Below are 21,249 nucleotides of genomic sequence, written 5' to 3'. Positions count from 1 at the left end.
AGCAGTTAACTCTTGCCAGATTTTTCATGATTCTTGGCAACAATTTTAAATCATTTCTCAAATTCTAAATTTACTTCAGCATGACCAAACACCTACCATTGCTTAAAAAAAAAAAAAGGCTAAACAAAAAGGTACTACTTTTGAAGCAACATCAAAGATAAAATATTAAGTTGGGGTAGTGACACATGTCTAGACATGATTATATGTTTAAAGAAAACAACAAAAACAGTGCTAAAAGAAACCAATCAATCCTCACACTTCATCTTCAAAATCATGCCAGAAATACTTCCATCCTGGTATAAGAGTTGGTAGAACCTGGAAGGGCAGAAAGGGTGTGGTCCAGCCACTTAGGCTCTGGTTCTGAATTCAAGCCTGGGGGCCTAGTAAGGGTGCCTTTTATTTTTCTGTAAACCTCTACCTCCAGGTACAAATGACTAATCAAAAGTGTAACCACAGGCCAGGCACAGTAGCTCACGCCTGTAATCCCAGCGCTTTGGGAGGTCGAAGGGGGCGGATCACCTGAGATCAGGAGTTCAAGACCACCCTGGCCAACATGGTGAAAACCCGTCTCTACCAAAAATACAAAAAGTTAGCTGGGCGTGGTGGCAGGCGACTGTAATCCCACCTGATCGGGAGGCTGAGGCAGAACTGCTTGAACCTGGGAGGTGAAGGCTGCAGTGAGCCGAGATCACGCCATTGCACTCCAGCCTGGGCAACAAGAGCGAAACTCTGTCTCAAACAAAACAAAACACAAAAACCCAAAGTGTAATCCTACGTAGAGAAAAAAAAGCACTTGGCTCTCCCTCTGGGTCCTATCTTTTTTTTTTTTTTTTTTTTTTTTGAGACGGAGTCTTGCTCTCTCACCCAGGCTGAAGTGCAGTGGCGCGATCTCAGCTCACTGCAACCTTCACTTCCCCGGTTCAAGCAATTCTCCTGCCTCAGCCTCCCGAGTGGCTGGGACTACAGGTGTCCGCCAGCATGCCCGGCTACTTTTTTGTATTTTTAGTAGAGACGGGGTTTCACTGTGTTAGCCAGAATGGTCTCGATCTCCTGACCTCGTGATCCACCTGCCTCGGCCTCCCAAAGTGCTGGGATTACAGGTGTGAGCCACCGGGCCCGGCCCCTCTCTGGGTCCTATCTTAAGAGAAAAGTACTGTCAATGCGCCCTGGGGATTTGGTCATTTATTTGGAAAATACTCTGGCCGGGCGTATTAGGAAATATGATACTCTGGCCAGGCGTTAGGAAAATATGATTCACCAACATCCATCTCAGATGCCTGATCATGTTGTAACAAAATAGTTCCATTATTAAGGGTGAGGTGAGGAGAGAACATATGTCTGGGTTTATGTATTAATGGCATTGAATCTTCTCAAGAATTTAATAAATGAGATAACTAGGGCTCAAGGGTAAAGTGACTTCCTGGGCAAAGGAGACTTACCGAATTTCCTCTCACAAAACCTGAGGTGATTTCGTCATTCCCCCATTTCAACAATAGTATGATGGCAGGGCGCAGTGGCTCATGTCTATAATCCCAGCACTTTGGGAGGCCAAGGTAAGTGGATAACCTGAGGTCAGGAGTTCGACACCAGCCTGGCCAACACAGTGAAACGCCATCTCCACTAAAAATACATGATATTAGCCAGGCATGGTGGCGGGTGCCTGTAGTCGCAGCGACTTGGGAGGCTGAGGCAGGAGAACGGCATGAACCCGGGAAACGGAGATTCCAGTGAGCCGAGATTGTGCCACTGCATTCCAGCCTGGGCGACAGAGCAAGACTCCATCTCAAAAAAAAAAAAAAAAAAAAAGAAAGAAAGAAAGACAAGACAAGACAAATGGGGCTTCTGAAAAAAAATGGACCGCTACCAACTGACAGAACAAGGCAGAACTCATAACCCCGAATCAGTCAGGGTCATGGCTTCTGCCTTCAACTGTGCCATGTAATTAAAAACGCACCAAACTGTGATAACCAATGCGAAGAACCCCCAAAGCTACCCTCCATCACTAGCGGAAGGCGCACCACAGCTAAGATCTGCTGTGCTGAACCTAGGCAGGCTCCCTGTCAGCGGATGCATAAACTCAACTCAAGATACACAAAAGCCACACTTAAGGCAAGTGCTGCCACATGAAGGCACCATGAGGCTCAACTTGGAAAACATTGTTTCAAAAAACCTTGCAATCTGCTGGAAAGCAGTGTAGGGTGGGAGTGGGGAAGGTTTCAGACTGACCCCCAGTGATGAGAGGCTGCAGGGCTTGACTTGTAGAATCTGGAAACACAGCTGCATCGGAGTCACACTTCCTCACACCGTCAGTGCTCAAAGACTGTGGCATCCTTTTATGTAGCTGCAGTAACCACCAGCATTGCTTTCTTAGATGACAAATACTGACTAAGGGTCATGTAAGTTGTTCTGGTGAGAGACAGCTTGGTAATCTGTAATGGCAGAATTCTTCCCTCCCACCCGAGACCCAGAGTTGGCTCCTGGCCAAAGCAACTCTGAGGGAGGCAGGGTAGCCTGTGAAAAGTACTCTAGTGTGAAAATTAGAAAACATGGATCCTGGCTGGGCACGGTGGCTCACACCTGTAATCCCAGCACTTTGGGAGGCTGAGGTGAGTAGATCACGAGGTCAGGAGTTCAAGACCAGCCTGGCCAACATGGTGAAACCCCGTCTCTACTAAAAATACAGAAAGTAGCTGGGGGTGGTGGCACATGCCTGTAATCCCAGCTACTTGGGAGGCTGAGGCAGGAGAATTGCTTGAACCCGGGAGGCAGAGGTTGCAGTGAGCTGAGGTCGCACCACTGCACTCCAGCCTGGGCGACAGAGCGAGACTCTGTCTCAAGAAAAAAAAAAAAAAAAGAAAGAAAACATGGATCCTACTCCCCTGTTTGCCTCTGATCAACTGCATTAAGCTGGGCGAGAAATTCCCCGTCTGGGCTGAGCTTCCTGATCTATAAAATGATGGGGTTAGCCTGTATCACCATGGCCCCTTCAACTTTAAATCATCAATGTTTCATGGATTCCATGAAATTAGCTAATGTGGCCCTCCTGCTGGAAATGGAAAGTATGGAGTTGCCTAACAGGCTGCACAAAACAAAAGTAAAGAATGAAAAGAAATGAGAGCAGGAGAGTCACTTCAACTTGAAACTCACTTTGGTCATAAGAATAGCAAAGTAATGAGTTCAGACAGTTTGGGAGGAATAGAAAAGTACAAACTGCAAAACAGGAAATCCATTCTTGGCTAGCTGTCAAAAAGCCATGAGCTGGTAAAAATTTAGGTTCATTTTAATTTTTAATTTCTTGAAAGTCATAAAGCCCTCAAATAGTATATCGAGATGCCTGCTACTGAAACACAAAATTGTTGTCTCCTGTCCCTGGCTTTTTAATCACTCTTGACTTCTTCGTCCTGTGTCTGAGGCTGTGATGGTTCCATTTCAGGAGCATTTGCTGCCTTGTTCTGTGGCTGACAGATATCCTTGGCCTGTTCATCATGCTACCATCTTTAAGGACAATGCTCCAACACAGCCTTATATTACAGTTCTGTGTATACTAACCTTATCTCTCCAAATAGCTTCTGGACTTGCAGGGACTCCAATTTACACATCTTTGATCCCTCCAGTGCCTTGGCTGCAGTAGGCACTCAAATGGTTACTGAATGATCAAGAAAAGCACTTACCAGTCTTTTCAGGCATCTCAAGCTACATGGAAGGGTTTATATACCCAACCTAGGTTTAGACTACAAAATCATTTTTTAAAAAGGCATTATGTAGCGATAGAAAAGCTTATAAAAATGAATTTTACAAACACTGAACCCAGATTTCCATAGAAAGGAGAAAAATATTTATTCCAAAAGATGGCAGAAATAAGAAATTCATCCTGAAAGTATGTTTGGTGTGATTCTGTTGAGATGGCTCTTCCCTCTGAACGTGCTCTCCTACTGACCACCCCACTGGAGTCTTGTTTGTCTTGCAGCAGTTTCTCAACACTTCACTGATTCCCATGTGAGAAGGCAGGAGCCATCTTCAAATCCCCAGATTCCAAGGAGAGAGTAATGTATCTCTCAGAAGAACAGCATCTTCTATCTTAGAAGAGTACATAATCGTCTTGTGGAGTCGGCACAGTTCAGGTTACGTAGGCACGTAATTCACCAAAGTGTAAAAAAGGCGAAGTAAAACACGCTGCATTGTAGAATAAGGCATTCAAATGTGCTGTTAACGTTTAAGGCAGCTGATGGCCAAAACAGGCAAGTCAAGAAAGGTAGCAGGTTTGGAGGTGATTTTGCATCTAGAAGGCATTCTCTTCTCGCGACCTGCAAAACGAAACCATTCTGGTAACTAGTCCTCATACATTCCTCAGGAAGGCAGAAAGTTAACATCAAGAAAGTTAACCAGGCCAATACTTTAAAATGCATAGATGTTCAACAAAATATGAAACACAGGATAATCAACATGGCGCAAGTTTGGCCAGGTTTTGCAGGGCTGTGGCAAAAGGTCCAGTAACCAAGGACACTGCTGAAATGAGGAGCACAAGTAACACTCTATGTTACAGGACGCAGGAAGAATGAAGCTGACTGAGACTGATGGTGCTGGAATCTAATGATTTCACCACAGTTTCAAGAGTCTGTATTTTTCCCTTCCCTCTTACAGCATGGAGGGGAGGTTCCCACAGGCACGGCGAACTCTGCTCTGGGGCCAGGCTCCTGGGGAGCGGGCTCCTTGCATTGGTCTCGTACTGGAGGCTGCCCGCTAGCTTGCTCCCCGTTCTGGCTATATCAAGTGTAGGTGACAAATGACACTTTTCTTTTTTTCTAGCAGTTTAAATTCAACACCATATATATATATATTTTTTTTTTGACACAGGGTCTTGCTCTGCCGTCCAGGCTGGAGTGCAGTGGCGGGATCTTGGCTCACTGCAGCCTCAATCTCCTGAGCCCAAATGATCCTGCTATCTCAGCCTCCCAAGTACTGGAACTACAGGCACACACGAACACACTCGGCTAATTTTTATATATTTTTTGTAGAGACAGGGTTTAATCATGTTGCCCAGGTTGGGCTCCAACTCCTGGGCTCAAGCATTCTGCCCACCCCAGCCTCCCAAAGTGCTGGGATTACAGGCATGAGCCATCATGTCCAGCTGATTTTTGAATTTTTCATAGAAATGGAGTCTTGCTATATTGCCCAGGCTGGTCTCAAACTCCTGAGCTCAGGTTTCCTCTTGTCTTGGCTTCCCAAAGATTACAGGCATGAGCCATCACACCCAGCCAATAAAATAAATTTTATCTGAGAATACTGAAGTAGTGAATATGTATGGTTTGTCTGTTAATTTTCCATGAAGAACACACTGATTAGACTTCATAGTACAGGCATTTTTTGACAAAGCAACAATCAAAAAAGGGAAAAATAGGCCTTCACTTTTGAAAAACCATATACAAATGGGGGATAGTTTTCACTCAAGATCAATGATACCAGTTTAAAATAAACGTAGGCCGGGCACAGTGGCTCACGTCTGTAATCCCAGCACTTTGGGAGGGCGAGGCAGGCAGATCATTTGAGGTCAGGAGTTCGAGATCAACCTGGCCAGCATGGTAAAACCCCATCTCTACTAAAAATACAGAAAAATTAGCCAGGCGCGGTGGTGCATGCCTGTAGTTCCAGCCAACTGGAAGGCTAAGGCAGGAGAATGGCTTGAACCCAGGAGGCGGAGGTTGCAGTGAGCTGAGATCACGCCATTGCACTTCAGCCTAGGTGTCAGAGTAAGACTCTGTCTCAAAATAAATAAATAAATAAATAAATAAATAAATAAATAAATAAAATGTAAATGTGCATTACGTTACATGGCAAAGTCATGTAGTTTGATTTTGGAATAAATTTTTATTTTTATTTATTTATTCTTGAGACAGGGTCTTGCTCTGTCACCCAGGCTGGAGTAAATGCAGTGGCACCATCATGGCTCACTGCAACTGCCACCTCCCAGGCTCAAGTTCCTCCCATCTCAGCCTCCCAAGTAGCTGGGACTACAGGCGTGTGCCACCACACCTGGCTAATTTTTGTATTTTTTTGTTGTTGTTGAGATGGGGTTTCCCCATGTTACCCAGGCTGGTCTCGAAATTCTGGCCTCGAGCAATCTGCCCATCTCAGCCTCCCAAAGCGCTGGGATTACAAGTGGGAGCCACTGCGCCCGGCTCATTTTGGAGTACATTAAGGAAGCATGTCGTTTTTTTTTTTTTTGGAGATGGTGTCTCGCTCTGTCGTCCAGGCTGGAGTGCAGTGGTGTGATCTCAACTCACTGCAAGCTCTGCCTCCCGGGTTCACACCATTCTCCTGCCTCAGTCTCCTGAGTAGCTGGGACTACAGGGCGCCTGCCACCACACCCGGCTAATTTTTTGTATTTTTTAGTAGACACCGGGTTTCATTGTGTTAGCCAAGATGGTCTTAATCTCCTGACCTCATGATTTGCCTGCCTTGGCCTCCCAAAGTGCTGGGATTACAGGTGTGAGCCACTGTGCCCAGCAAGGAAGCATGTATTCTTATCATCTTTGTTATGAAATAGCTGATTGGGGGTGGGGCTAGAGAACTTAATCAAAAGGTCCATGTTCTCATTTTGCAAAATAAAGGAGTCATAAGGTTATTATCAGATAAAACTGACAAAAGGACGGATGCAGTGGCTCATGCCTGTAATCCCAGCACTTTGGGAGGCCGTGGTGGGTGGACCACTTGAGGTCAGGAGTTTGAGAACAGTCTGGCCAACATGATGTACCCCATCTCTACTAAAAAAAAAAAACAAAACAAAAAAAACACAAAAATTAGGCCGTGCGCTGTGGCTCACGCCTGGAATCCCAGCACTCTGGGAAGCCGAGGCAGGTGGATCATGAGGTCAGGAGATCAAGACCATCCTGGCTAATACAGTGAAACCCCGTGTCTACTAAAAATACAAAAAGTAGCCAGGCGTGGTGGTGGGCACCTATAGTCCCAGCTACTCGGGAGGCTGAGGCAGGAGAATGGTGTGAACCCGGGAGGCAGATTTCAGTGAGCCGAGATCGCACCACTGCACTCCAGCCTGGGCGACAGAGCAAGACTCCGTCTCAAATAAATAAATAAATAAATACAAAAATTAGCCAGGTGTGGTGGCGCGTGCCTCTATTCCCAGCTATATGGGAGGCTGAGGCAGGAGAATCGCTTGAACCTGGGAGGTCAATGTTGCAGTGAGCTGAGATCGCACCATTGCACTCCAGCCTGGGCAATGGAGTGAGATTCCATCTCAAATAAACAAACAAAAACCTGCCAATGTGCCAGGTGCGGTGGCTCACATCTGCAATTCCAGCACTCTGGGAGGCGGGGTGGATCACCTGAGATCAGGAGTTCAAGACCAGCCTGTACAACATGGTGAAACCCCGTCTCTACTAAAAATACAAAAATTAGCTGGATATGGTGGCACATTCCTATGATCCCAGCTACTCGGGAGGCTGAGGCACAAGAATCGCTTGAACCCAGGAGGTGGAGTTTGCAGTGAGCCAAGACTGTGCCACTATACTCCAGCCTGGGCAAGAGAGTGAGACTGTCTCAAAAAAAAAAGAGACAAAACTGGCAATGAAGATAACAGAAAAATATTAAGTCTAGAACCAAGAAATCTGCTTGGGGAAGAGTAAGTGAACATATTTATTAAACAATATATTAGGCTTAAATTTTATCTTTTTAAAAATTTTAGATAAATTTGCAAAATAATTCCTTCTTTACCATGATATGTAAGGTTATATATTGTAGGAGATTAAATACAAGGAGCTAAGCATGTATTTAACAATTCAAGGCAATGTACCAAACGAATGGCAAAAACTGGAGAGCTAAATATGTTTAGAAAGAAAAGAAATCACTTTGAAACAAAGTAGCCAAGGAAGGATGTGCTAGGATTTGCCAGCTGGGCACTGAAAGAGAAAGCATCAGAAAGAATTAAGAGAGAATGGGTGAACTGAGGCAAGAAAGCAGAAGGAATTTTGACAGGAGAGTGTATTTATTAAGTTGTGTTCTAAGTTAATGAATGTGGTAGGGTAGTGAGAGTCAGGAAAAACCAAGTAAAGCTAATGAGGTCAAGAACATGAAAACAGTAGGGCCCACACCACTAGGGCCTGGAGGGGAAAGTAGTGAGAAGGAAGGCAGACTGGGGTGGGAAGGCCTTGACAGTCAAGTCAGAGAGCTGGACATGGCCTGCAGGTTAGCTGTTCTTCTCTGTTGTGGCTCATCGGACTGTTGGTGACCCTGGCAAAAGTTGTGTGCTTACAACATTTTATATCGCATTTCAAGGGGCATGTACTCTCTACAGTCAGAGACCTTAGGTTAAACAAAACAAAACAACAAAACAAAACAAAACAAAACAAAAAACCCTGCTGCAGGCCACAGAGAGCTACTGACAGTTTCTGAGGCAAGCTGATCTATTTCAGGAAGTTCCTCCACCAGGAAGATAAACAGGGTGGTGTTCTGTAGATAGATGAGGGTAGAGCCAGGGAGACCAGATGAGCCCCTGCCATACTTCAGAGCTGTAGTAAGTGGGGGCAGAAATGAGGGTGCCTGAAGGAGGAATGGAAGGGAAGGGCAGACACAAGAGATATAATGAGAGCAGATGGATTTGAGGAAGAGGAGAAAAAAATGACGCGACAGGTTCTGACCCTGACAAGGCAAACTATGATATTGGGAACTGAAATGGAGACATAGCTGAGTTTGAAATGGCAGCAGAATACCCAGCCAGAGTACTCAGAGTAAAAGATAAACTTTTTAACCACACAACACCTTGCACTGTTGAACTTCTCCCAAGTATGGCTTAATTTAACATCCCAACAGATCACAAACCCCTTTGCAGCCCAGTCTTCTTTGAAATCCCTACTTCAGTACTATACACCTCACAAGCACTCAAGTATTTTTGGAATGCATAGAAAAACAGCTCCCACAGGGCAGAGGCCTAATTATCAATATCCTCTATTTCTTTCCTGGCTCGGACTTTATAATAAAATAGATAGCATTTCTATGCCTTCAGACTGTGGTCGACCATCTCAGATCATCTATCAGGTAACAATGCTGTGCTAAACCAAGTAACTTCCAGGACACTGGGTCTGAAGCCGAAGCCACTCCTTCAAGGAGATTCCATAGTAGCAGCACACGCCACAAGGCTGTAGGGAAGTGAACATCAACAAAAACAGCAACCTTGACGTTAGAGTCCCACATACATCTTATGAAGTCACACTCAGGAATCTAAGGGAAGTAGATAACAAGGCTGGCAAAGCCAGGGATGGAGTGAGCACTGCTCTTAGGAGTACTGGATGTGTTTATTTCCAGCCAATAAACATAACGTGCTGTAACTCAGTCTCTCATCAGGCTGTGGTTCGGTTCTTCAATTCGGGAAAGAAAATCATGACAATTACATTGATCAAAGCAGCAAAAGATCAGCTACGTATTTAACAGTGTGTTCTTTGGATTGATTCCATTTCATCAATATAAAATTATTCTAAAGCTTTCATAACTGGTCCTCATTTTTCTCTGTTGAATACCATGTCTGGCTTACACCTACTTTCCAAATCTGGCCTCTTAAAAGAAATCATGTACAAAATCAAACATTTTTCCTTATCAGGTGAGGTCAGACCTAAATCTACTTTCTAAACTCCTTTATCATCTCACCATTAGGTAAAAGTTCAAAATTCAAAAGGTTAAACAGAGCTCAATCCTTTGACTTTACCATCCAAAAAGTGAAGTCAGCCTGTCTTAAGAGTCTGTCTGTTCTAATGCTAGGCAGAGATTAGATCTTTTGATGTGTTAACTCCAAAGTCTTAGGTTACGATACCATTGTAATTCTGTTAAACGCAGAATAGGCATGACATGATGTTCATAATTAGGGATCTCCTGGCTTGCCCTCCTACTTCCTGGCATATTGCTTTTAAAGGAACCATGTTTAGTATAAGGGTTTCAAGCAGTCCGAGTATGTACTGTGGACTAGAGTGAAAACATGAGTAATCTGTCAATTAATCAGGTTGACAGAGATATGACAGTGAAAAGAATAAGCAGATAAAATGTCTTCAGATCCACCCACTCAGTGTTATTTAGTGTCAAAGGGCCCAATTCTCTCATTATCATGGAAGGAAATGAAACTCAAAGAAGTGAAAAGCAATGCTGGAACTAGATCCAACTGAGGCCTGAAGTTCTCAGCTTTAAACCCCAACCAACAGCCTTACCTAACACTCACTACAGTTGAAATAAAGAGTAGAAAACATAACTTGATGAAAAAGGCAGGTTAAAAAAAATTGGTATTATTGCCAGGCACACTGGTTCATGCCTCTAATCCCAGCACTTTGGGAAGCCAAGGTGGGAGGATTGCTTGAGGCCAGGAGTTCGAGACCAGCCTGGGTAACACAGTGAGACCCCATCTCTTAAATTAAAACACACACACACAGACACATATGTATAAACATATAAATAAAATATATATATTGAAGGGGAAATTAAATTGGCAAAATTCAGGTTGTGGAGAAACAGAAACTCATATACTATTGGTTTGTTTGTTTGAGATGGAGTCTCGCTGTGTTGCCCAGGCTGGAGCGCAGTGGCGCAATCTCGGCTCACTGCAAGCTCCACCTCCCGGGTTCACACCATTCTCCTGCCTCAGCCTCCCAAGTAGCAGGGACTACAGGCATCTGCCACCATGCCTGGCTAATTTTTTTTGTATTTTTTTAGTAGAGATGGGGTTTCACCGTGTTAGCCAGGATGGTCTTGATCTCCTGACTTCATGATCCGCCTGCCTTGGCCTCCCAAAGTGCTGGGATTACAGGCGTGAGCCACCGCACCCGGCCACTCATATACTGTTGATGGGAATGCAAAACAGTGTAATCTCTATGGAACACAATGCAGCAGTATCTAGAAAAATTATATATATCTTTAAACCAGAGATTCCATTTTCAAGGAGGCTATGTTAAAGATCAACAGCAAAAACAGAAAATGGCATATGCATAGGATGGCACTGTGGCTTTATGAGTAATAGCAAAAGACTGGAAATAATCCAAAAGGGTTATCAATGGCTAAAGAGATGAGAAAGATCTCTATACATCAGTATGCAGCAATCTCTAGTATATACTGTTCAATGAATAAACGAAGGCACAGAATAGTATATGTAGCTGATACCTTTTCTGTAACAGCAGTGTGTATGTACATATGAATGAATTATGTATTTGCTTAATCTTTGCAAAATATGAAACAGTGAAAGGATAGATTTCTCTGAATATATCTTGTTCATAATTTGACTTTGGAAATGTTTTATATATTCAAAAAACAGCAGCAAATAAGACAGAAAAAAATACAATAATTTGAACACAAACAACTTAGTGTAACTGTATTATCAAACTGGTGACAAAACTGCCAGGGGAAATAATAACAATAATGCCAGGGCAGATGCAGTGGCTCACACCTGTAATCCCAGCACTCTGGGAGGCCGAAGCAGGTGGATCACTTGAGCCCAGGAGTTTGAGACCAGCCTGGGCAACACAGCAAAACACTGTCTCCATACAAAATTTAAAAATTAGCAAGGCATGGTGGCACACACCTGTAGTCCTAGCTACTCAGGAGGCTGAGGTGGGAGGACTGCTTGAGCCAGGAGTCGGAGGTTGCAGTGAGCTAAGATCACAACACTGCCCTCCAGCCTGACCAACAGTGAGACCCTGTCTCAAAAAAAAAATTATTATTATTATTTGAGATGAGGTCTTGCTATATTGCCGAGGCATGTCTCAAACTCCTGAGCTCAAGAGATCCTTCTGCCTCACCCCATCAAGCAGCTGGGATTACACGCACATACCACACTGTACCAGTTGTTATTTTACGTGACCTCAGAAAACAGCACTTGATGAACTCATATCTATTAGTTATACTGGTGTTATCTTAAAAGTATTTTGCCAGGCACAGAGGCTCACACCTGTAATCCCAGCACTTTGGGAGGCTAAGGCAGGTGGATGGCTTGAGCTCAGGAGTTTGAGTCCAGCCTGGGCAACATGGTGAAACCCTGTCTCTACCAAAAATACAAAAAATTAGCCAGGCGTGGTGTCACACGTCTACAGTTCCAGATACTCAGAAGGCTGAAGTAGGAGGATCGCTTGATCCCAGGAGGCAGAGGTTGTGGTGATGTACTCCAGCCTGGGTGACAGAGACCCTGTCTCCAAAAAAAAAAAAAAAGGCCAGGCACAGTGGTTCACACCTGTAATCCCAGCACTTTGGGAGGCCGAGGTAGGTGGATCACAAGGTCAAGAGTTCGAGATCAGCCTGACCAACATGGTGAAACCCTGTCTCTACTAAAAATACAAAAATTAGCCAGGCATGGTGATAAGCACCTGTAACACCAGCTACTCGGGAGGCTGCGGCAGAAGAATTGCTTGAACCTGGGAGGCGGAGGTTGCAGTGAGCTGAGATCACACCACTGCACTCCAGCCTGGCATCAGAGCGAGACTCTGTCTCAAAAAAAAGAAAAGAAAAAAAATAACCAAAGAAATAAAAACTCTGTAATGTTATATTTGAAGATAAAATACTAATGCAAACTTATGATTATTTTTCTTCTGAAAAATACATACTTCCTGGTTCTTCCCACTGAAAAGGCTTAGAAGCAATTATACCCCAGCAGCAACGAACACACATAGCACTCAGATCGTGATTTTTTTTTTTTTTTTTTTTTTTTTTTTGAGACGGAGTCTCGCGCTGTGTCACCCAGGCTGGAGTGCAGTGGCGCGATCTCGGCTCACTGCAAGCTCCGCCTCCCAGGTTCAGGCCATTCTCCTGCCTCAGCCTCCGAGTAGCTGGACTACAGGCGCCCGCCACCACGCCCGGCTAGTTTTTTGTATTTTTAGTAGAGACGGGGTTTCACCATGTTAGCCAGGATGGTCTCGATCTCCTGACCTCGTGATCCGCCCGCCTCGGCCTCCCAAAGTGCTGGGATTACAGGCTTGAGCCACCGCGCCCGGCCAGATCGTGATTTTTAAATGCCATTTCCACTGAACAGAACCAGGGTCAAATGGGCCTGAGAACTGACTAGTAAATCAGACATCCTTTTACTGGGGAATTCAGAAAGCAATTCAAGGAACAGCTAAATCTAAGTCTGGGACAGAAAATACACAAGAGCTGCCTGGATATGGCCAGAAAGTAAGGAAACTACTGAAAACTAACATCAAAAGTACATAGAAGCCATCCTAAACAGGCTCTCACAGACAAAAAACAAAACAAAACAAAAATAAACCAACAAAAAACAAAAACAAAAAAACACAACCATATAAAGGGTAAAAAATGATCCATATGTCTTTCCTTTTTTTTTTTTTTTTGAGACGGAGTCTTGCTCTGTTGCCCAGGCTGGAGTGCACTGGCGCAATCTCGGCTCACTGCAAGCTCCACCTCCTGGGTTCACGCCATTCTCCTACCTCGGCCTCCTGAGTAGCTGGGACTACAGGCGCCTGCCACCACGCCTGGCTAATTTTTTTTGTATTGTTAGTAGAGACGGGTTTCACCGTGTTAGCCAGGATGGCCTTGATCTCCTGACCTCAAATGATCTGCCCGCCTTGGCCTCCCAAAGTGCTGGGATTAGAGGCGTGAGCCACCATGCCCAGTCCCATGATCTGTATTTCAAGTCTACTAAATCATCCTGTTGATGAGGAAAAGGTTTTTTTTGTTTTTGGGACAGAGTCTTGATCTGTCACCCAGGCTGGAGTGCAGTGGTGCGATCTTGGCTGGCTACAACCTCCACCCCCCAGGCTCAAGTGTTCCTCTCACCTCAACCTCCCGAATAGCTGGAACTACAGGTGTGCGCCACTTTGCCTGGCTAATTTTTGTATTTTTTGCAGAGACAAGGTTCACAATATTGCCCAGGCTGGTCTTGAACTCCTGGGCTCAAGTGATCTGCCTGCCTCAGCATCGCAAAGTACTGGGATTACAGGCTTGAGCCACTGTGCCCGGCAGGAAAGTTATTTTTATTAAAGCATTTCAGCTCATCAAATGCGGAGGTAATAATACAACTGAAAAATCGGACGAGCATGGTGGCTCACACCTGTAATCCCAGCATTTTGGGAGGCCTAGGTGGGTGGATCACCCTGAAGTCAGGAGTTTGAGACCAGCCTGGCTAACATGGTGAAAACCCATCTCTACTAAAAGTAACCAAAAATTGGCCAGGTGTGGTAGCATACACCTGTAGTCCCAGCTACTTGGGAGGCTGAGGCGGAAGAATCACTTGAATTCAGGAGGCAGGGGGTGCAGTGAGTTGAGATCGTGCCACTGCACTCTAGACTGGGTGATAGAGCGAGACTCTGTCTCAAAATAAATAAATAAATAAATAAAAATAGAACTGGAAAAATCATCATTTGTGGCCGGGCATGCTGGCTGATGGCCATAATCCCAACACTCTGGAAGGCCAAAGAGGGAGGATCACTTGAGCCTAGGAGTTTTGAGGCCAACTTAGGCAAGATGGTGAGACCTCGTTTCTACAAAAATTAAAAGTCACATGTGGTGCTGCATGCCTGCAGCTGTTAGGGAGGCTGAGGCAGGTGGATCTCTGGAATCCAGGAATTCAAGGCAGCAGTGAATTATGATCACACCACTACACTCCAGCCTGGGCCACAGAAAGAGACCCTCTCTATAAAAAATAAATAAAATTTTAAAAATTAGCCAAAACATGGACTACATAGTGAGACCTTGTCTCTCTTAAAAATTAAAAAATTAGCCAGGTATGGCGGTGTGTGTCTGTAGTCCAGCTACTCAGGAGGCTGAGGCAGGAGGATCACTTGAGCCAGGAGTGTGAGGCTGCAGTAAGCCATGATGGTGCCACTGCACTCCAGCTGGGTGACAGAGACTCTGTTTCAAAAACAAAAATGTTAGGGTATGGTGGCTCAAGACTGTAATTCCAGTTACTCGGGAGGCTGAGGCAGGAGGATCGCTTAATCCCGGGAGGTCAAGGCTGCAGTTAGCCGTGATTGTGCAACTGTACTCCAGCCTAGGTGACAAGAGTGAGATTCTGTCTCAATGAAAAAAAACAAAAACAAAAACAAAAAAAACAGCAGCAGCAGCAAATCACCATTTGCCATTTCAATTAAAACGATTAATTCAGGCTATGATCATCAATGGATAAAATCACTTGATAAGAAGAACTTTACAAATGAAGGAACCAGGCTGTCATTACCTGAACTCAGCGATCACATCAGCATTACTAAAAATAGGAGAGCTAGACAGCCTGTTTCTCCAGATGGGAAGCAATACACAGTTTACAGTAACACCTAAAGAGCCAAAAGCATTGAACCTAAATCTAGTCAAGGCATTTAAAGCTAACTTCCATTTAACAAAATAATAAAAACAAAGAACAGATTAAATAAGAGGTTTCCTGACTCTCAGCCAGTGAATAAATCTTTCCACTATACTACTACTAACCTCTCTGATCCTCAGGACGAATAGAAGCTGCAACCTTAAGACTGATTTTCAAAAGGTACTGATATGGTTTGGATTGCTTGTCCCCTCCAAATCTTATGTTGAAATGTGATCCCCAATGATGGCGGTGGGGCCTGGTGGGAGGTGTTTGGGTCATGGGAGTGGATTCCTCATGGACGGCTTGGTACCCTCCTGATATGGTTTGGCTGTGTCCTTACCCAAATTTCATCTTGAATTGTAGCTCCCATAATTCCCATGTATTGTGGGAGGGACCCGGTGAGAGATAACTGAATCATGGGGGTGGTTCTCCCATACGGTTCTCATGGTAGTGAGTAAGTCTCAAGACATCTGATGGTTTTATAAGGGGAGACCCCTTTTGCTTGGTTCTGATTCTCTCTTGCTGCCACCATGTAAGAACTGCCTTTCGTCCTCTGCCATTATGGTGAGGCCTCCCCAGCCACGAGGAACTGTGAGTCCATTAAACCTCTCTCTCTTTATAAATTACCCAGTCTCGGGTATGTCTTTATCAGCAGCGTGAAAATGGACTAATACACCTCCCCACAGTAATGAGTGAAGTAGTTGTTAGTGCACATAAGAGTTGCTTGTTTAAAGGAGCCTGGCACCTCCTTCTCTCTCTCTTGCTCCCTCTCTCGCTCTATGACACGCCTGCTCCCCTTTTGCTTTCTGCCATGAGTAAAAACCTCCTGAGGCCTCAGAAGCCAAACAGATGCGGGTGTCATGTTTATACAGCCTGCAGAAATGTGAGCCAAATATAAATTACCCAGTCTCATGTATTCCTTTATAGCAACACAAAAACGAACGCAGGCACCTTTCTCCATCCAAAGCATTCAAAAACCTTCTTAATTTTGTTTTCTCTGTCTGCTCCCAGACTAGAACTAAGCAGCCAAAGTGAATGCTTAGCACACTCTCGGGGAAGCACAGCTCTATCTTGTACCAGTGCCAGACGCCACCAGAACAGTGGCGCAGGCAACCGGATGAAGACAAGACATTCCTCTCCCAGCAGTGTAACACCATCACAGGAACGGTTCTGTCCGGACGGCTGACTACTGCTGGAAAGAAACCTGCTCAACTTTAAATCTGCCAGCCACTTTTTAAAGTTGCTGGATCTCACAATGCCAAGTATAAACAGTTACTTTTTTGATTTGTGTCTGAAAGAGTGCCTGCAAGTTTAATTTTGTAAATCAAACTGTATTTACTTAAAAAGGCAGGGTAATAGCAGAATCTAAAAAGAATCTTATTGAGACTTAGGTAAGGAAGGCTTAAGTTCCAAGTTTATTTCTGCTCTTCAGATCGTGTTTGCATTCAGCAGCTTGCCCTTGCCATGTGTTAAAATGGCCATAAAATGCTGAGAAAAAGTCAAGGCAAACTCTGACTGCCTGACCATACTGATAAGAAAGGTCACGAGCATAGTCACCTCAAAGACTGAGCACTGTACAGCATGTCTTCTTCCTCAAGGCCAATGATACTTCAGATACCAGATGGTTTCATTTTTCAATTGTGGTCCAAAGAGAGGGTTGAGTTGGGCCAGAATTGCAATCAGCCAACTAAAAGAAGGATGGGAGAGAAACAACAACAAAGTGGTGAAATCATGTTGGAACATGACCAGTTTCAATTAGCATGGAAAAAGTACACTAGCAAAACTTAAATCTACTGCATTCACACCAAACCTTCCATATACACTGTGCTAACTAACAGCAACTTGTCTGATAACAAAACGTTTCCCAGGACGTAGCCTGCCTTCATCTTGAGACATATCACAAAGCAGCGAGGCTTCATCACAGTAAGTCTCTGACTTTTCTCTTATTACCCGATTACCTTTCTAAGTATCCAAGATTTCCTGAATTCATGGTATCTTCGCTTCAAAGTGTTTTCACCTAATCTCAATTTATCATCATCACAACTTCCAGCCTCAGGGAAAATATGTCTTATTTTATCCATTCTCCAAACGTTAAGACCCACAACCTATATGACACACCCATTTTTACTGGTACAGACAAGGGTTGACTGCAGCTTATCATCTTCCAATTAGACTATAACACGTAAGGTCCCCTTCTCTAATCCCCACCACCACGAAAATATGTAACACATCCTACTGTGGAACTTAACAGAATGGGCATTTACCTTCTCCCCAGTTTACTTCAGAATCGAAATAACGAGGCATTCCTCTGTATTACAGACTAACTATAAAGGAATTACAATGGTGCCACATCTTACTTCAGGGTGAAAAGTGAAAAATAGGTTGGGTGCGGTGGCTCATGCCTATAATCCCTGCACTTCGGGAGGATAAGGATCACTCGAAGCCAGGAGGTGATGACCAGTCTGGGCAACACAGTGAGAACCCATTTCTACAAAAAAATTTTAAAAATTCACCAGGTTTGCTGACTCGCACCCGTAGTCACAGCTACCTGGGAGGCTGAGGTGGGAGGATCCCTTGAGTCTGGGAGTTCAAGGCTGTAGTGCTATAGTTACATCACTGCACTCCAGCCTGGGCAACAGAGCGAGACCCTGTCTCTAAAAACAGAAAAGAAAAATAGCATAGATTTACCTGTAAAATGTTCTTATATTGCTCACAAAGTTCTGTGTAAAGGGTCTTATATATGATATGGTAATTCATATGCCAAATAAAGTTTAAGAATCACTTAGACAAAAGCAAAGAACAAAAAAAATATGCAAATATCTGGGTATTCAAACCATTCTTCACTTACTAAAGAAATATTTAATGAGCACCTACTAGGTTCTAGGCCTCAGAAATACAATGGAGAAAAACGAAATGTCACTGTCCTCACAGAGCTTACATAATAGAATGTCAGGTGATAACTGTTATGAAGGAACTCAAGCAGGGAGAAGGAATAGAGAATGGCTTCTGGGGGCATTACTTCGACAAGGTGGTCAGGGAAGGAGGAGGACAGGCAGGGGAATGAGGCAGAATACACACTGCCTTTAGTTCCTACTCAAAATCCAATTGACCATTGAACAACATGGGTTTGAACCATGCAGGTCAACTTGGATGCCTGGGTCTGCTCATATGCATGCCTCTCCTGCCTCCACCTCCCTTTCCACCTCCTTCACCTCTTCTTCTGCCTCTACCACACCTGAGACACCAGAACCAACCCCTCTTCTTCCTCCTCCTCAGCCTACTCAGTGTGAAGACAACAAGGATGAAGACTTTTATGCCGATCCACTTCCACTTAATAAATAGTAAACATATTTTCTCTTCCTTATGCTTTTCTCAACATTTTCTTTTCTCTACCTTCCTTTATTATAGGAACACAGGATATAAAACGTATACAAACTATGTGTTAATTGACTGTTTATGTTATTGGTAAAGCTTCTGATCAACAGTAGGCTATTAGTAGTGAAATTTGGGGGGATTCAAAAGTTATAAATGGATTTTCAACTGTGCAGGGGATTGGAACCTCTAACTTCCATATTACTCAAAGGTCAACTGTGTATGAATTTGAACTTCTTTTGTTGGTGGACAGTGGTGTGGGGAGGAGGGCAGGGTTAAGGTAAACAAGCCCAACCAACCTCCAGCTACCGATCTGGGAGAGTGAAATTTGGTAACATACTGCTATCCTGTCTGTATGGTGCACTGGGATCGAGGGAATCACTTTCTTTTCTTTTTTGTTTTGTTTTTTTGAGATGGAGTCTCATTGTTGTCCAGGCTGCAGTGCAGTGGCACGATCTCAGCTCACCACAACCTCCGCTTCCTGAGTTCAAGCAATTCTCCGGCTTCAGCCTCCCAAGTAGCTGGGATTACAGGTGCGTGCCACCATGCCCGGCTAATTTTTGTATTTTTAGTAGAGATGAGGTTTCACTATGTTGGCCAGGCTGGTCTCAAACTCCTGACCTCATGATCCGCCCACCTCAGCCTCCCAAAGTGATGGGATTACAGGCGTGAGCCACTGTACTGGGCCGGGAACTGCTTTTTTTTCAGACGAAGTCTTGCTCTCGTCACCCAGGCTGGAGGGTGATGGCACGGTCTCACCTCACTGCAACCTCCGCCTCCCAGGTTCAAGTGATTCTCCTGCCTCAGCCTCCCGAATAGTTGGGATTACAGGCACCTGCCACCACACTCGACTAATTTTTGTATTTTTAGTAGAGACGGGGTTTCACCATGTTGGCAAGGCTGGTCCTGATCTCAGGTGATCTGCCCGCCTCAGCCTCCCAAAGTGCTGGGATTACAGGTGTGAGCCACCACGCCCGGCTGGGGATAGCTTTCTAAGGATAAGTAGATATATCACTACAGCAGTCTCCTTTTAAACTTTCGGGACTTTCTATTTCCCTGTAAGCGGGGAACTAGCCAAGCCCCAACTAGGCCATTATCTGGGTGGATCTCTTTTCTTCCATTTACTGTCATTTTTAGAGCTTTTTTAGAGCTGATTCTGATCACCAATGGAGAGACTGCTGGAGAATTAGCCAGCACCACATCAGAAGCTTGTGCCCACAGAAACAAAAGGTGATTCTGTGACAGGAAACATGACACCTGAGGAAACCAGGCCAAAACAGATAGTTCAAGCTGACTCATTTAATAAACAAAAAGTTCATTCAGATGATATTTTCTGATCCATCCTTAGAACGAGGGTATTAAACACAAACACAATACTAAGACTTGTAGTTGAGATTCAACATCCATCTGACATTATAAAAAAAGGAGGAGAACAGCACAGGCAGACACACTGAAGAGCTCTGTGACTGCAGTCGACGCTAATGGTGCAGAGCTAAGAGTCATGGAAAATTCCAAACTAACCGAGGACTTCCCCAATCTCGGCAGGCAATACCAGCTGCCTGAAAAAAAACACTTTCGTAAGAGACTGAGACAACTGGCCAATGCCTAGAAATACTAAATAAAAAATCCTTTAGAATTTAAACTAGCCCCTATCTCCTTTTGTAACCAAGAACATATAGCACAGAATGAAAACACCACTTCCTAGCACTTTGTAGGATGTTGTAGCGGAGTGGTTCTCTTCCCCAGCTGCAAATTATAATCACTCAGGGAACTTTTAAAATATACTGATGCTATTTCTGAGAGTGGAAAAAACATTGACTCCTTTTCCTCTGCTTTCACACCGCAATAATCAACATAGAAGACTTCTATAGCCAAATGTGTGGGGATTTCTCCCCACCAACAAGCACACAATCAATTCTGCAGCAGACACCAGCTGGGTGTCCTCCAATTCAATCCTGACACTATCTGCCTGGAGGTAGCATCAGATCTCACAGGGTGAGGGCTTGGTTCCACAAGACTGCCCCTCACTTCTGATTCCAATCGCAAGTCTACCTGTGCTTCTGACCAACTGGCTATAAATTGGGGAGGCCCCAACCCTTCTTAGGTTCAAATTAATCTGCTAGAGCAGCTCGCGGAGCTCAGGGAAACATGTTTTTCTGGTTTACTATAAAAGATATTACAATGTGGGCACGGTGGCTCACACCTGTAATCTCAACACTTTGGGAGGCCAAGGCGGGTGGATCACTTGAGCCCAGGAGTTCGAGACAGCCTGGCCAAGATGGTGAAACCCGTCTCTACCAAAAATACGAAAGTCAGCTAGCTGGGCATGGTGACACACATCTGTAGTCCCAGCTACTTGGGAGGGTGAGGCAGGAGAATCGCTTGAACCTGGCAGGTAGAGGCTGCAGTGGAGATCGCACCACTGCACTTTAGCCTGGGTAACAGAGTGAGACTGTCTCAAACAAACAAACAAAAGATACTACACAAGATACAGATGAAGGGATGTACAGGGTGAGCTATGGAAAGGGGCACAAAGTTCCCACGCTCTTCCTGGGAACACCACCCTCTAGGAATAGCTTCCAGATTTCCCG

At 44.5% G+C, this 21,249-nt stretch overlaps 1 protein-coding gene and 1 non-coding gene across 3 annotated transcripts in view; both read right to left on the bottom strand.

Annotated features, from left to right (window-relative positions):
- Positions 1-3,810: 3,810 nt before the first annotated feature.
- Positions 3,811-21,249, bottom strand: part of ATP6V0E1 (ATPase H+ transporting V0 subunit e1) — a 47,762-nt gene continuing 30,323 nt past the window's right edge. Inside the window, exons 3-4 of one of the 2 annotated variants that reach the window (XM_025387183.1) lie at positions 16,844-16,973; positions 3,811-4,304 (exon numbers count right to left, since the gene is read on the bottom strand). In XM_025387183.1, the coding sequence (XP_025242968.1) occupies positions 16,880-16,973 (94 nt within the window). In that variant the 3' untranslated portion in view covers positions 3,811-4,304; positions 16,844-16,879. Of the gene's footprint in view, positions 4,305-16,601; positions 16,974-21,249 lie in introns of those variants that run through there. The other variant, XM_025387184.1, reaches the window with a different exon arrangement.
- On the bottom strand, positions 16,283-16,483 carry LOC112627246. Its single transcript, XR_003120094.1, has one exon. It is a non-coding gene; the product is annotated as a small nucleolar RNA SNORA74 (small nucleolar RNA).

Source organism: Theropithecus gelada, chromosome 6, assembly GCF_003255815.1.
Source record: "Theropithecus gelada isolate Dixy chromosome 6, Tgel_1.0, whole genome shotgun sequence".
NCBI lineage: Eukaryota > Metazoa > Chordata > Mammalia > Primates > Cercopithecidae > Theropithecus > Theropithecus gelada.
Note: the sequence above shows the minus strand (reverse complement) of the source record. Positions and strands in the feature narration are given on the sequence as shown.